At 36.2% G+C, this 17,602-nt stretch overlaps 1 protein-coding gene and 1 pseudogene across 3 annotated transcripts in view; one reads left to right on the top strand and one right to left on the bottom strand.

Moving 5' to 3' along the window:
* Positions 1-479: 479 nt before the first annotated feature.
* LOC107674243 (V-type proton ATPase 116 kDa subunit a-like) lies at positions 480-6,938 on the bottom strand (annotated as a pseudogene).
* Positions 6,939-10,618: 3,680 nt separating this feature from the next.
* LOC107674241 (uncharacterized) overlaps positions 10,619-17,602 on the top strand; it is an 8,444-nt gene continuing 1,460 nt past the window's right edge. The window contains exons 1-8 of one of the 3 annotated variants that reach the window (XM_016468169.1): positions 10,619-10,897; positions 13,770-13,816; positions 13,983-14,279; positions 14,367-14,651; positions 15,205-15,416; positions 15,640-15,738; positions 16,232-16,351; positions 16,987-17,091. In XM_016468169.1, the coding sequence (XP_016323655.1) occupies positions 10,824-10,897; positions 13,770-13,816; positions 13,983-14,279; positions 14,367-14,651; positions 15,205-15,416; positions 15,640-15,738; positions 16,232-16,351; positions 16,987-17,091 (1,239 nt within the window). In that variant the 5' untranslated portion in view covers positions 10,619-10,823. Of the gene's footprint in view, positions 10,898-13,709; positions 13,817-13,982; positions 14,280-14,366; positions 14,652-15,204; positions 15,417-15,639; positions 15,739-16,231; positions 16,352-16,986; positions 17,092-17,602 lie in introns of all 3 variants that reach the window. The other 2 variants (XM_016468168.1, XM_016468170.1) reach the window with 2 other exon arrangements.

Raw genomic sequence — 17,602 nt, 5'->3', positions numbered from 1 at the left:
GCGTTCTGGATTAATTGTAAAGGTTTGATAGAACTGGCTGGAAGATCTGCCAAAAGAGCATTGCAATAGTCCAGCCTGGACAGAACAAGAGCTTGAACAAGGAGTTGTGAAGCATTTTCCTAAAGAAATGGCCGGATCTTCTTGATGTTGAATAAAGCAAATCTGCAGTTTTAGCAATGTGGTCTGAGAAAGTCATCAATCATAACTCCAAGGTTTCTGGCTGTTTTTGAAGGAGTTATGGTTGATGTGCCAAACTAGATGGTGAAACTGTGATGAAACGATGGGTTTGATGGAACCACAAGCAGTTCTGTCTTTGCAAGGTTAAGTTGAAGGTGATGGTCCTTCATCCAGCAAGAAATGTCTGTTAGACAAGCTGAGATGCGAGCATTAAATTAAATATAAAATTTATTTCTAAAACCTAAATGCTTTAGAAAAAATTAATTGCGTTTAAATTCAATTTTGTTTAAATTAAATTAAGAAAATATTAATAATTTATAAAAAGTTCTGTTCACTGTGTTACTTAATGAACAACCCTTTGCCACTAAAAATGGTTCATTACAACATCATGCAACCAGCATCATGTGATGTTATTTTCTTCTGTGTTGGACATTTTGAACACATTATTTTAAAAGCCCTCTCATTTTTTTCAGTATTTTATCTACAATCACCTATTTTCAATGAGTATATTGACTGTCAACTATGCTGGGCACATTGTTATGGTTTGTGATACTTTTATGATTTCAGTTCAAATATATATTCAAAAATGTAATTATTTACAATGGATTTATTTGTTAATTTATTTTTAATCAAAGATGCCAGAACAGCCTAATTTCACCCCTACTAAACGGTAAGTACTACCGTTCTCCTGTTATTCCTCCTGTGCCTGAAGTACAGGAAGAGCGGTTTTCCCAGTAACAGCACTGGAACTGCCAGCATGGCCAAGCACACTAATACCCTCTGCACTATCATCTAAAGACAATGAGAAGACATGAATGCGTTAGTCATTGCCGAAAACTATAGTACAATGCAAAAAAAAAAAAGCTGAAAGAATCAGTGTGCTGAATGAATCTCTCACCTGTCCTGGATAAAGTGGTGGGTTGTCAGGGTTCTCAGCAAACACGAACATGTCAATGAAGTGTATTAGGATGCTGGGAGCACGGTCTGAATCCTGAGGTCCAAACGCGATCCATTTAAACACCACCATGAAGACAAGGTACCCAAAAAAAACACAGCATGAACACTAGCTCAGGAATCAACACCAGGAACATGCTGCTCACATCCCCAGAGTACCTGAGGAGAAAGTAACATTAAAATGCCAAGAAAAAAAAACAAAGGAATTAAAAATCCACTAAACAGATCAGAAATATGAAGCAAATCAATGTAAACAAAAATTATTCTTACTTTATGACTCACATGTAGTTGAAGAAGGATAAGCAGATTCCAAAAGTCTTATGGATGACCCCTGATCTTCATCTTATAGGAGTTGAGGAAGGTGAGGTGGTTATTGGCAAGACTCCAGATCTAAGGACCAGGAAATGAGATACAGTCAAATCTAAACCTTAGAGTGAGCTAGACACAAGAGTGATTTCATTAAAGGCCTGGTTACTGGGTCAATGCCGAATGGATATGCTCCCTGGGAAACTCCACTAAAGTTCGGATCCAAAGTGAGGTACTGGTTGCTCCTCACTGAACCAGCCCAGAAGAAAGAAGACATAAGTGAGAGTGAGTGTAAAAAAAAAAACAGGCAAGCAGCAGTGATGGGTAAGTGATGAGTTTTACAGAATATATGTGTGTTCACATTAGTGTCTGTTGTCAATAGTGTAGTGATGTACGAAGCACAGCTCACACAGAAGACACTTTCAAACCAAGCAACTTTCTGTTGGTCAACATGGCAAATCTGCTCGACTGCCCAACTTGTACCCGTTGTTAAACCTGTTTGGGCGAATCTTTAGCCCTCACATGAAATGGCCAATTGAACAGATTCCTATTGAAATTACTATAAGGGTGCAGTTGTGGCCTAATGATTAGAGAGTCGGACTTAAACAGTCAGTCTTACACCAAGAAAGCAGGATGTCATAAAGGGAAGTAAGTCCTGAACTTCCTGACAACCATTAGGAATAATTAACAATGTAGAATAAAGGAATTTCTGTGATTTGTCTGTTTCATTCAGTAGCTTGTCAGAAGGGTCTACAGGGTTGTCTGAGATACTCGTGTAGAAAAGAAAATATGTATTTTCAGTTTCATTTAGTGCTTCTAGTGGTTTGATGTACATATTTTTGTAGTGATGGAGGATACAGTGGAGATTGGGGCTGGCTTTGAATTTTTTTTTTATTCACTCCAGTAAATTGTTCAGGGTGGATTTATTTTTGTTATTTTTTAATTTGAAGTTATTTTTAAGTTAATTTCTGCATAAACACATACCCGGAAAGTTCACCCAAAAATAAACATTCTGTCATCATTTACTTACAATTATGTCATTCCAAACCCATAAGACTTTAGCTCATCTTCGATTTCTGTCCCTCCATTGAAAGTCTAATGCTTCAAAAAGTTAATAAAGACACTGTAAAAGTAATTAGTGGTTTAATCTAAGTCGTCTGAAGAACCATGATCACTTAATATGAAGAACAAATTGTATTTAGGCTTTTATTCACATATAAACATTGATACTTTATATAACATTGAACTTTGTCTTAATGCTCTTAATACATTTACATTTATTCATTTGGCAGATGTTTTTACCCAAAGCCTTACAATTGAGATACATTTATTAATGTTTTTAAAGCATTAAAGTTTTGCTTGCATGGACCAATCTCTCAGGTTTCTTTAAGTATCTTCATTTGAGTAGAACAAATGTCTTATGGGTTTGGAACGACATTAGAGTGAGTAAATTATGACTGAATTTTCACTTTTAGGAGAATTAACTCTTTATAGTCTTGCTCTAAAAAATATTTTGAACATTTTCACCATTACTGCTGAGGAAACAAATATCCTTTTCATTAGAACACAGTTAAATCTTTAAGTTTTAATCTACCTTATGGTTAATCTTTGCCTTGAAGGTAATATGGTGCATGTACCTCTAGTTGTAGTGCTGCATCATGGTTTTGAGGTGCCAGCCAGAAGAAAGAGGGCTGAGTCCTTTACTGAAGCACTCATTATAAACAGTCCCAGTATAAATGGAGAACAACCCCATCAGAAGAATCAGATATCTCCCACCAAACAGCATATGCAAAATCTAAAAGACACACATAGAAAAAAACTAACAAACAAATGCTGTACAAACCTAAAGAGCATTCTAGAAGTGATGGATGCGAAGAAAGCAGACAGATATGGTACTGTTTAAAAGTTTGGGGTGATTATTCGTTTTTTAAGAAATTAATATTTTATTCAGCAAGAATGCGTAACTTTGATCAAAAGTAAAAGTATTTATAAGACATTTAAAGACATAATGTTACAACAGATTTACATTTCAAATAAATGCTGTTCTTTTGAACTATATATTCATCAATAAACTCCTGAAAAAAAAAGCATCCCAGCTGTTTTCAATACTGATGATAAGAAATGTTTCTGGAGCAGCAAATTAGCATATTACAATGATTTCAGAAGGATCATGTGACACTGCAGACTGGACTAATGACTGCTGAAAATGCAGCTTTGCCATCACAGGAATACATTTTATTATAAAATATAATTTAAATTATAATAATATTTCACAATATTACTGTTTTTACTGTACTTTTGATAAAATAAATGCAGCCTTGGTGAGCATAGGAGATTTATTTTAAAACAAACAAAACACTTTCCGACCCCAAACATTTGAACAGTAATGCATAATCTCAAAACTACATAGTATGTTCTATTTAAATGTTTTTCTTAGTATGGATGGCAGCTGCAAAGATTAAGCTGTGTAGAAAATGAAAGAAACCACTTTAGTGTTATTCCTCATTTTAGGGTCTCTTTCCTCCAGAATCATCCACAGAGCAGCCAATGTCATGAGTAAACCGTGACCAACATCTCCAAACATCACCGCAAACAGGAAGGGAAATTAATGACGTGCACACAGCTAAAAAGGGAACAAACACACACAAGACATTTAGATTTTCGTATCTTCCGTAGGTTGTTTATCTCAAACTTTAGTTAACTAGAATGACTTGTGTCTGCTTCCATGTGACTGTGTGTGAGAGATACCTGGATTAACCTCTCTGTAACTGGCCACACCATAAGCATCCACAATGTTCTGGAAGCTGGAATTGAATATGTTGGTGCTAAAGAGTGTTGGAGGAGATGTGGGTGCAGGTAGACGATTGTAGAAGGAGTCCTCACTGCTACCACTCGTTCTCTAAGAAACAGAAAGGACAAAAAACAATACTCCATTGCAAAATTCACTGCTCCGAATCCTGCTGTAATGAGAAAATAAGTAATTTCCTGCATTTCTAGCCCTTGCCCTCTATACTTCTTCAATACGTGAAAATCACACTTGACTTCTTTGTGACGTATTTTGTGTGAAACAGTTTATTAAATAGTCTTATCTCACCGTTCCTTCTATCAGAGCGCTCTGCAGCAGGGGAAGTTTGGCCACGGGGCACCAGGCCTCTGCGATGAGACATTTGTCTGTAACTGAAGGGCTGCAAAGGTTAAGGACTGTCTGCACAGCTTTACACTTCTGCACACATATCTTCCACTGTGGCATCTGACATATGCAGCGAGACAGCAGCTGTTGCATATACTGCTCCGTCTGAGACAGCACCTGAATACAATAAAATTCATACATTTTAAGTGTTTCTGCAGTGCCTGAGTTCTTTTTGGTGCTACTGTATGGTAATTGTGTAATGAAAGGAACATTCCAGTCACCATTTTGATGTCCACTATCCTGCTTTCCAGCCCCTGAAGTATTCCTTCTCTCTCCTCCAAACCCTCTGGATACACGAAGGTATGTGTGTGGAAACTATGAAAAGAGAGATTCTCAATTTATATTATTCATTTATAAATGGGATTATAGAGATTGGAATAATGTGATATCATGAAAGTGTACTACAGTAAGCAATAATTAAATTTAATTAAGCTATAAATGCACCAATCACAGATCTTCTTCACTTTCTGCTCAATCTGCTCTCCCCAAAAAGAGATCCTCCTCACTCCAGTGAATCATCTCTCCCTGTGAGAAAGAAATACATATGATGTATATGGCCAATTTCATCTAAATGAGTTGCCTGATTCAGTTAATATAACACTCTCTTACAGTGTCTGGCACTTCCAGCCTTTCCTCCATTTCCCAGAAGTCTACAATGACGTAACCACGACAGACCCTCCATAGCAGCCTTTCAAATGCTGGAACCTTCCACGGACGGACCACACCAGTGACAAAACTGTGCAGGAAAGATGTCAATAGCATTATTAGGGGCTTGTTACATACTTGTTCACAATTGAAATATGAAAATAATATACAACTTACTGCCTAAAGGTGTGGTCACATTTACTGTTGCTCTGCAAAATTTTGCTGACGAATTTCAGTCAATAGAAATCCATGTGATTGGGAGATTTGTGTGAGAGTGAAAAGTTCCCTATGCAGATTTTGTTCATGTTTAAGTTGAAAGTGACTTTAGACAATTTTGTCTAAAGGTATCCCTATATTAGTGATATTTCATCGATATTCTGAGAGGGAAAAAGGTTCAGTCACTTGTCAACGGCCTGGAGATGAATAAAGCACAGCTCACACAGAACTCCATTGGTCAGTGTGGTGAATTCAAGTGACCAACTTGAAAATGAGCAAAATCTGCTAAATCTTTTTCGCCCTTATGCAAAATTCCCGACTGCACAGATTTCTATTGGAATGACTCCATTTTGCCTGCAAAACTTCACAGAACAATGGCTAATGTGACCGCACCATAACATTTGTCACTACAGTCTTAAAAATAAAGGTTCTTTATTGGCATTGATGGTTCCATGAAGAACCTTTAACATCCATGGAATCTTTTCATTGAGATTCAAAAATGATGAATTGAGATTCAAAAGATTCTTTATAAAGGGGAAAAAAAAAGTTTTTTAGATTAATAAAATGTTCAGAAAAGCATGGTTCTCTTAAGAACAGTTCACTGAAAGGTTCTTTGGGGAGAACCAAAATGGTTCTTGTATGGCATTACTGTGAAAACAGGCAAGTATCACTATTACAATGATTGCTACCCTCCCTCTTTTAGGTGGATATTGTCCTCACCTCAGACACATATCTTGCCACATATCATATATTTAATAATTATAATAATAACAGGGGTAAACAATGGTTGGTTTTAGGAATAAGACTATTATTTGAGGAATAAAAATCTAACACTATACTAAATGCTAAAAACCTATGGAATCTGAAAAATAATTTTGAAAAATAACATTGAAAAATCATTTATTTAAACAGTTACACTTTTATAAACAATAATTAGGCTATAAATGTAACACTGAATACATTTACAGCTGTGTTGCAGCAAAGGAATTTTCTCGCGTTTACCAGACAAGCAAAGCTATGCAAAGAGACACATTAAATGTCTTTCGGCACAGCGTAATGGAACCTAAAAGTATTTAGAGTAATAATTTTACATATTTAATGAAAATGTGATGTGGCTTCAAGGGAATGGTTGGAGTCTGTCGGAGAGCACTTAGCCTAATGCTGTCTGGTGGGCAGTGCCTGAGTGCAATAGCGGCAGTGTCCCGTTACTGCAGAAGCATGGCGTAGCAACATAAACAAAACCCGACGACATAAATAGAACATCAATGCGAACTGAAAAAACGCCATCGAGTTGCATCTGAATCACTTAGCTTTATATAATATTAGCGGTATTTAGAATTTATGTGCTGTTTTCTAAACTGGTTTAATTAAAATGCGCGTTAATCTGCCGATCTTACCGTATATGAGAGACAAGGATCGATAAATCCAAGATGATCAGTGTGAAAAAAAAAAATTATCCACAATTTGATCTCATGGTCGGCTGTACTCTGAAGCTGTGCGATGTAAACAGCAGATCTTTGAGCTCATGGCCTCTCATTACTCCTGATCCAGTCATTGCCATGTGATTCAGCCACTGAATTAGCCTCTTAAGACCCGAGAAAAGATTTGTAGGAAAAAATTTTTTTTTTCATGTCTTTACATTGTTTAGAGCATAAAAAAAAAGTAAAAAAAAAATGTTTGTAAGTTTTGCTATGTCCTCGGTAGACGACTTTGGGACTCAATAAAAAAAAAAAAAAAGACATGAATGAACATGCATAGGCAAAAACAATAGATTTTTTAAATCACCAATACATTTTTATTTTTCAGGATTTTTTTTTTAACCAAACTTTGTATAAAGATGATTCTCAACTATGTTATAACAGAATGATTTGATATACCATTTTTCTTTCTGCAAAATGTGTGTAAAATGGCCATAAACGGGTTTTCTCATTATATACAATGTATCTATTAACTAAATCTAATATGCATATTAATGTGTTTTTGGGGCAACATATGAAATCAACATCCTGTTTCGTAACAGAAAGTCATATTTTGATTTGAAACCCCATAACATTTTCCTGAGATGTTGATTTATGACACAGTTTAAAAATTTGACAGATTTAAATGATAATTACAAAATATTATCATATTTCCATAAGAGTGTCACTAAATTAATATCAGACTTATTTGAAGACCAAGGAGAGGGAGTGGTCATAGTGAAACATCCAAACATTTAGTATCTCTGAAAAGCCCTGAATGTGCTCTGTACAGGACATCCAGACTTAAAACTGTGGCATGTATAGTCTCAGAGAAATTCACTCTAATATAATGTCCTCATATGAGGTCACAGGGTCTCAGGAGGTTAGACCTGCTACAGCACACAACCCAAGAGCTTCAAATAACACGCATCATTTAGTGCCAGTAGAGGAAAAAAGTCATGCCAGAAATGGTGAAAGTATTTATTTGACAACTTCATTGCAATGAAATAAATAGTGAAATGAATAGATTTGATAAATGTCAATGCAATTATGTAAGAAGCAATCCTCCTTTAATACAATTGCAATAAAATTAAGAGATCATAAAAATAATATCTGCAATGGCAAATGTAAGATTGCACAAAGTAGGCTAAATCATAGTAATCCATTTCTATTTACATTATTGGCTATTAATGCATCAGATACTGTATTTTTTCCCTTCTATTTTGGAAAAAGATAGAGTAAATCACAAATCAAGGGAAATAATATATTTTAATATGTAGGCTAATACTTTTAATTTTAATATATAATATAAAAATTATAATACATTTAAATATATGATTGGAATGGTAAATTCAGATTTTGTTCAGTACAGATAGAGAGAGAGAGAGAGAGAGAGAGAGAGAGAGAGAGAGAATGACACAAATCAAATCAGTAAAGTACTCTTTAGTTTAATAACTTTACTGTGGCCAATTACATGCTCTCAGCTGGTATGACTACATTGGTATGATCCTTTAAATTCAAGATGTTCATCTGACAGTCAGCCTCAGCAGTGCCGATAAGACCGTCAGAATGGAAGTGAGCAGACAACAGAGCTGCAGGAGTGTGAAGAGCTGGATTTTTGGCTTTATTTACTAGCATAATAGTATAAAATACTGAATTATTTTTATATAAAAAAAGAGGGATAATCCCGTTCTGTTATTAAATGATAAACGGAGGAGCAATGAATATGTAACCCCCAAAAAGTGTAAACACTATGGTTTTGTAGAGCTATAAAAATGTCTGTTTGTGCACCCCAACCCACCATAAAACATAAAAGAAACACAGACATTTTGAAAGTGAGGAGGATGTCTGCCCCAGTTATAATAGTTGAGAGCAAGAATGTGACCATGCTCAGTATAACAACACGGAGCATGAGGAAGAGACAGGTATGTTTTAGTCACCTGTTCCTCAGAGGAGCTGACTGGTAATCTCTGGTGGCATGAATAAAGAATCACAGCAGCCTCATGAGCTCTCACTATCTGCATTCAGTTGCCACAGGCAACTCACCACACCTGAATACAGCACTACAGACTGGAGGACCACATGGAAGGTAAATAGTGAAAGTTAGGGACTCGTGTACAAAAATCTTTAACATTTAGTGAGACAGATAATATTTGTGAAGGCAGAACTACCATCGATTTTTCTGTCTTTCCTTTAAGACTAAAAGTTATGTGAAATATAAAGGGTTGTTGTGAAATCCATGGTGGGTCAGCCTGGCAACATCAATTCACAAGTGATCTAAATTACAACTGTATGTCAGCAAAATAATGAAGGACCAGAGTCCATATTTTCCAAAGACAATAATCAAAGTTATATTCAGTAAAATCACAGAAGCAGTAGTTTTCATTTTCAAACTGTATTCAGAAGCAAAGACTGGGGAAGTTTCCTTCATGGAATAACAAGCAAACAAACGGTAAATAAATAAATATAATTGTGACTTCTTATCTCACAATTCAGCCCTTTGGCTCTCGCAATTCCGAGTTTACATCTTGCAATTCTGAGTTTATATTTTGCAATTCTGACTTTTTTTCCTCACAATTCTAAGTTCATATAGGCCTATCTCACAATTCTGCCTTTCTCACAATTACCAGTTTATATCTCTCTTAATTCTAAATTCTAAGTTTATTTTCCTCAACTTTCTGAAGTTGCATCTAGCAATTCTTTTTTTATGGTTTACATTTCGCAAAACAATGCAAAAGCTAATAGCAACTTTTTTATCTCACAATTCTGACTTTTCTTTTTGCAACTGCAAGTTAACATCTCGCAATTCTGCATTTCTTGCAATTCTGAGAAGTCACAAGAAAAACGTCAGAACTGTGAGAAACTCAGAATTGCGAGAAAAAATATTTATTTTATGTTTTAATTTGTAACTTTTTTTTTTGTGTATTCCAACAACAAGGCCTATACATCCCTCCCACAAAGTAGGCTACTTATGAGCATTGCACTGAGACCATAGGACTGAGACAGATGCATGCTGGGATGGGTGGGGTCCTTTAGCCGCGCCTCTGACATATGTATCCTGTTGCGTTTCTTTATGCAGACTTGCCAGGCCTCTAGGGTCTATGAATGGAGACCAATAGCTGTTGCAGAAAATATAGAAGGAACAGCTGAAGGCAGGAGCACTAGCATAAATAGATGATCCAGTCCCAGTCTCCTCTATAATTGGGAATATGAATTAGGTTTGTAGAATAAAATTAATTAATTAGTGTGATGACTCTGTTTTTTTTTTTTGTTTGTTTTTATTTTATTTAAAAGGGACAATACACATTAATTAACATGAGTAAAACAAGTCTACTATGTAAATGTGCCAGATTTAGCCATTCAGGCTAATTTTCATCTGCAGTCCCTACCCCTGTATTTATTTTAAAATTATTAAATCAACAACAAATTGTTGTGTTAAAGCCAGGCTGTTAAATCTACTTTTAAATGATAAATTCCAAAAATATTCTAAAGCTCAATCAGCGTTCCACAAGAAAACAAATAGTCAACTATTTTAACACGGTAAGGTAATGAAGGGAAATTGCCAGTTATTAAATATCAAATAGGCCACCTACCACACATTTAGGGAACAAGGTTGTAAGGTTCTGCTCTTCGACATTTAAGGTATGGATCATATTTCTCACAAGCAGAGATGAGCAGACTACGCTTGCCATATGTATTCTTTCAAATACTCAGTCCACACCTACACACACACATCAATCCTCACAACAGCATTAATCCCTCATCGCATTCAAATCGGTGAAGACAAAAGGAGCGGAATGCGCCCGGGGCGGTTTATTCGCACGACTGCAGAGGGGCTGAGTTAAACTCTACCAGATTCCCACAGGATACTCCTACCGATGGTGATTTACAGCTCTGTTACACGGCTAAATCCTCAATTTTCAACGGAAACATCCACCATATTAATGAAACTGTGAGTAGCCTATGCTATGATCTTTCTGTGTGAAGAATATTATCTTTGTTAAAATTGCGAAAATAACGCAAGCTTTACGCGATTTAAAGCGATTGTTTTCCTTATACAAAGTAGTTGTTTTTCTGTAAACGATGTTTTACATCCCAATACGTCCGTTTTCTCCTTTCGCTTTACAATAAAAGTAACTATAATCCACATGCAAGAGGCGCGTGAGCGTTTTTTGTTGACAGTCATCCTACTATTTTTAACAGGCGCCTAACTAAGATTACTATTTTGTCAAACATTGCGTTATAGTTGTTGATAAACATTTTCCACTGCTGTTTGGTCGACGTTTTTTTTCTTCATTTGTTTTGTACATTGTTTAATTTAAAATTATAGACTGTTTTTTCTTCTTCCTTCATTTATTGGGCTTCTCGGCATTACTACATCTAAAGTTAATTGTTTCGTGCATTCGCGCGTAACATAATGAGGATCTGGCCCAATCATTTAAAGTTAATCTAACGCGCTTCAGGAAAGCAGAGCATTTGTGTGGGCGTTCCAGTGTACTAAAACATCCTGTGTCTAGGCTATTTCATTAATAAACACTGTATAAACTGTACTACACTTAAACGTTTCTTAAAGATCGCATAAGCATGAATTGCAACTGAACCAGTGGGGGACTAACTTGCAGAAGAATGCTGTCGGTGTGCATTTTGAAGAAGTTATGAGTTTTGTGGATTGCCTGAGTGGTTTAACACTTGATCTTGAATCTTTCACAAATGACTAATCTGTTTTTGACATATATCATCTATATAAATATATATACAGGTGCATCTCAATAAATTAGAATGCCGTGGAAAAGTTCATTTATTTCAGTAATTCAACTCAAATTGTGAAACTCGTGTATTAAATAAATTCAGTGCACACAGACTGAAGTAGTTTAAGTCTTTGGTTCTTTTAATTGTGATGATTTTGGCTCACATTTAACAAAAACCCACCAATTCACTATCTCAACAAATTAGAATATGGTGACATGTGTGCATTGAATTTATTTAATACACGAGTTTCACAATTTGAGTTGAATTACTGAAATAAATGAACTTTTCCACATTCTACTTTATTGAGATGCACCTGTATAGTATAAATACGTATATAGATGATATGTCCTTTAATGCCAATTCACACCGCACCGACAAACGCCAACAGACTAGTCTGTCGGAGTTTGTTGGATCAGTGTGTTACCCCTGTCGGCGTTTGTTGGCGTTGGTCGGAGTTGGTTTTAATGTTTTATCGGCGTTTGTTGGGTCGTGGAATGTCTGAGCAGTGTGATATGATTTTCCAACTAACTCTGACGTAATCTGACCTGGCCACGAACCGTTGCCAGACAATGAGGCAAGACTGCAAGTAGGTGCTGGGCGCGCTTAGGAAAATAACTTTAAAAATGGCAGGTTTCTGGACAAACCAGAAAGAGGAACAGTTTTTGGATCTTTGGGAGGGGGCCAGAGCTTTATGCGGTGGGTGTGGCCGAGTATACCAACCGCAACGCGAGGGGGAATGCGATCAGATCGATCGCTACAGCGCTTGGGAAATTTCACAACGGAAATTTATTTGACAATATATTATTGTTATAATAAAACTGCCTTGCAATATTACCAAAGACATTAATAACAGTATCATTTTGATTGTTGTTACAAGATCATCCATTTTTCCCCCTAGTTAACTCTCCCTGACCTGAAGTCTGTTGGTGTCTGTTGGGGCAGTGTGAACATGACAGTTATTTTTCATAAAATTCTAAATCCAGCGGCTAACGTGTCTGTTGGCGTTTGTCGGTGCGGTGTGAATTGGCCTTTAGACAAAATATAGGATAAAAGAATATATTTAAAGAAAATGTTGTATGTTTTTATGTTATGTATCATATTATAGAATATTGAGGCTCACACTTGAGGAGGAAAAAAACATTGATTTTATCCAGAGGCCCAAACAGAGCAATAATCTGCAATTTGGTGCAGATATTTTTGTTTTTATGGGAACAAAATATGATGAAATTCTGATAGATTGTAAGATAAATCAGTGTGATTTTTATAATAGCACAACAGACTACTTGCATAAAATGCATATAAATGTAACTTGTCACTATATTATATCTTCCAATAATAGGTCTTAGTAAGATGATATTTAAATGCTAAGTTTTATGATCAAAGCTCTGTAGTGTTTATTGTGGGGGCAAAACATAATACAGTGCAATACAATGATGATTGAGAGATGTACAAATAAACATTCCTCAAAAGCCTGATGTATCATATTTGATACATTTTAACGTGATTCTTCTAAAAAATTATGTGGATAATCAAGTTGCTTCAGTCCAGTAAGTGTTCGTCTTGAAACATTACAAACAATATAAAAGTTATTCATATGTTTACTTTATAAAAATCAGTAAAGATGTATACAAGTACCACACCCTGAAGGTGGACATTTTTAGAATTATACTAAAAGGCTTTTTACTTGCAAAAAAGTATGAACTATCCATCAGATGACAGAAGGTATGTAACAGATTGTGTACAACAGGTTTTTCTGCAAAATTTTGATCATGCTGATCATTTAGAGACCTTAGAAATGCATGTATGAAATATGATACGGTAGGCTTTATGTTTAATATCAGCCAGTATTACTTTTGTTTGGATGCACACAGAAAAAAATAAATGATACGCTGAACAAGATGTTTACACAATGCATAATTCTGATTGCAGGCATATGCCAACATGTGTTCTGTCCTATATTCCGCTGGGCTAAAATCAACTCAAATAGTATTTTTTTTTAAACCCAATGTTTTTAGAGTGTGGGGATACTCTGAACAAACAGGTTACATCTGCAATACTGATAGATCTTTTCCCAGACAGATGCTGAGTGTTTGGACCCTCCTTTCAACTGCTATTTGTGCAGGTATTACAACATTTGCTTATTAACCATACTGAACATACACAAGAATAACAGGACAAGTTGAATCATGTGTTAAGTCAATTAAACAGCCTACACATGATGCTAACTGCCAGCAGTTCAAAAGAACTTCTTCTCATCTTGCCATTCTAAAAAAAAAATTCTCCCCCAGTGTCAGTCTCTGCAATACCTCAGAGGCTTGTATTCCATGGCCACCAGTTGACTCTGGATCTTCCTGAGAGGACACAGAGGTTGGAGTTTGTTAGTGCTGATGAGAGTGAACAATTTACTATCTGGGATCACAAAACCATTTCTTTCCGGCCAAGTAACCCCAGCAAAGGCCACGTGAGCAGCGTCGGTAAGGGCTGGACATTCAGAATCCAACGTGTTACGTTTGACGATGAGGGAAGCTACACCCTGCTCAATCACTTTGGTTCAACCATCAGCAGTTATATAGTGAAGGTCAAGAGTGAGTAGTAATTTAAACCTCCTTCTCAGAATAATATCTCTGTGATTGTCCACATATCCTCACTATCTGTCATTCTCTCTTTTACAGCCAACAGAGAAGTCATTGATCGTATCGCAGGTGAAACTCTGACCATATCTCTGGCAGGACTCAAGCAGAGTGATGCCATACTTCACTTTTACAGTAATAATTCATCTCTCCTCCTGGTGGAGAATGGAGTTCCTGTGGGACGGAACCACCCAGACTACATCAGCCGGCTTAAAGTGACCAGTGAAAAGATTCAGATTCTCAATGTAAATACATCAGATATAGGCAGATACAGGCTCACCGATCATAAAGGAAGACTCGTCTCAAACAATACAATGATACTAGTGGGTAAGAAAATACTTATTTTTTCACACATTCAAAAAAAAAAAAAATCAACACATTTATTCAGCAAGGATGCGTTAAATTGATCAAAAGTGACTTTCAATTAATCAAAACACATTTATAATGTTTTAAAAGCTTTCTATTTCAAATAAATGCTGTTCTGACAAACAAAAAGCTGCTTTTCTACCAAAGAATGCTGAAAAAATGTATCACGCTTTCCACAAAAAATATTTAGCAGTGATAATAAGAAATCTTTCAAATCAGTATCAAATCAGCATATTAGAATGATTTATGAAGAATCACATGACACTGAAAGCTGGTGTAATGGCTGTATTTTATATTTAAAAAAATGCAGCCTTGGTGAATGTAAGAGATGACTTGAAAAACAAGAAAAAAATCTTACCGACCCCAAACATTTGAATGGTAGTGTATATTCACATAAAATGTTTGTTTGTATGGCTGTGTCTTGCTGATTTTATTTTAGAGATCTGGGTCACCACATGCATTGATACATCTCTTGATGTCTGTTCTTCTCTTGTCTCTTCAAATATCTATGTAGATCATCATGAGTCTGCCGCCAATAAAGGTCTTATAGCTCTGCTGCTGCTCGGCATTCCTGGTGGAATCTGCTTCTGCTGCAGAAAGAGAATCTGCAAAAAGTGCCGGTCCACTAAATCAGACACAAACACAGGGCAGCCCAACACCGTACCAGTGTCTATACCTTGCAGCAACACTATGTCTGATCCTGTAGGTCCTGGAGACACTGGCCAGGTAAAATAAATGTGAAGAGCCTGTCTCTCTCCCTACACTTTCCTGTCCATTCTCCACTATCCTGTAAACAAAAAAAGGCAAACAAAATCAATACATAACAAAAAAAAAAACACTTTCTAATCTCTTTGTGACAGAACCATGCTAAGCGACATTAGAATAATCTAGTGATTGTAGCTGGTGTACATTGTAAGTAATATTAATGGTTTGTTGTTTCTGACTAAAGGGCTACATCGCTGGTTATCTGCCTCATCCAGATCAAGGTCAGATTCACTATCCTTATCCACCAGAGTCGAGCGGACAACCTGCTGTTCCTCCCAACCCTGTAAGTTTACATACATAGAGATTTACCACAGATCCTTCTATCCAAAGTGACAAATAAGGAATGTTACAACACAAGAAGTTCATTCTAAGGTGGCAGCAACTTTCAAAACTTTTGAATACAAATTCCAAATTGCTTAAATAGCTCTAGTGCAGCAGAATGGGAAAATAATACAGAGTTAATTCGAGCGCCATGATTTTGGAACACTATGTCATGCGTGAGTTGCTGTAAACGGTGCTAGATGCGAGAGCAACTCACAAAGGCGTCCATCTAATGTATGTTTACATATAAAAACTAGATAAAAGCAAGCAGTGGAAAGGTCTAAACATGTTATGTGTGCACGGTTCCCAAGACGAACATGAATTCTGGTTTGGATTTTAGCTGGTGGACATATATAGACATGTAAAACTTAATAAACCAGTACAGAGTTTATTTATTTAAGTTTAACTGTAAAAAACAAAACAGAATTCAATTTTGTGCATTTTCTCTTTTTAAGGGCTTTTATCCTGAGTATCAAAACCCTGTCTATCCTCCTGCCTTTGGACCTGGACATCCCCCTGCTCAGCCGCCCCAGTGGAATGCCCCTCCAACCCACTACAACCCATCTGCACCTGTGGTACATCCAAAATGTTTTGCAAATCTCTTTGCTTTTCATCCTGTGGGTTTATATTTCTATGTGCTTATTTGTAATCAAAGATAGCAAGCAAATATGTAAAGGATAAAATGAAATTAAAATGCATTAATTGCTCTGAAAGGGGCAACACAAAGTTAAAGAGATTGACGATTCTTACATTTGTTCACCCACAAGTTATTCCACAACACAAAACTGAACACAAAAGAAGATATTTTGAACTATGTTGGTTAGCAAACAACTGACAGTAGTCACCGACTTCTATAGTATGGAAAAGAATACTATGGGAGTCAATGGCTACTGTCAACTATCAAAATATTATTTTTGTGTTGAACCAATGAAAGAAACTCATACAGGTTTGGAACAACTTGAGGGTGAGTAAAGACAGTATTTTCATTTTTGGGTGAACTACCCATTAAGTGTTTTTGCATAAAACAATTGCAATTCTACTAATATTTGTCTTTCTATTTTTTTATTTATTAATAACATACATTTACTACATATGATTTATTCATCGTTACTGTCTTTCAAATTCAAAGTTGCTTGCATTGAAGTATCCACACAAATGAACTTACTTATTTTAAGAAGATTTTTTTTAACAAGATACTGTGTGTCCTCAGAACTATACACCAGTAATGAGCAGTGCTCCTCCTGGGCCTGAACCCAGCATGTCGAATATGAATGAATTGCCGCCAACTGCACCACTGCTCACACCTCAGCCTGAGGTAACATCTACCCTTTTTCTACCCTTCTCAGCCTAAATCATTAAAGGGGTCATATGATGTTTTTTTATAGTTAAATTTTTTTCTATTAAAGGGGTCATATGATGTTGCTAAAAAGAACAGTATTTTGTGTATTTGGTGTAATGAAATGTGTTTATGCGGTTTAAGGTTAAAAAAACACATTATGTTCCACATACTGTACATTATTGTTTCTCCTCTATGCCCCGCCTTTCTGAAACACGTCGATTTTTACAAAGCTCATTGGTCTGAAAAGCAAGGTGTGCTCTGATTGGCCAGCTATCCAGTGCGTTATGATTGGCCGAATACCTCAAGCGTGTGACGGAAATGTTACGCCCCTCACCATATTGTGATGATGCCCTGTCAGGCCGGAGAGATGATTCAAAAACATGAAAACCCATTATAAACGAGGCATTCGTTGCATCCAGTGGGGACATAATAATGGATTATAATGACTTATACTGTCTTTTTACACGTTGCGTTGCATCGTGCCGCG

Source organism: Sinocyclocheilus anshuiensis, unplaced genomic scaffold (assembly GCF_001515605.1).
Source record: "Sinocyclocheilus anshuiensis isolate Anshui unplaced genomic scaffold, SAMN03320099.WGS_v1.1 scaffold728, whole genome shotgun sequence".
Lineage (NCBI taxonomy): Eukaryota > Metazoa > Chordata > Actinopteri > Cypriniformes > Cyprinidae > Sinocyclocheilus > Sinocyclocheilus anshuiensis.
The sequence above is the reverse complement of the archived record's forward strand: the minus strand, read 5'-3'. Positions and strand labels throughout refer to the sequence as shown.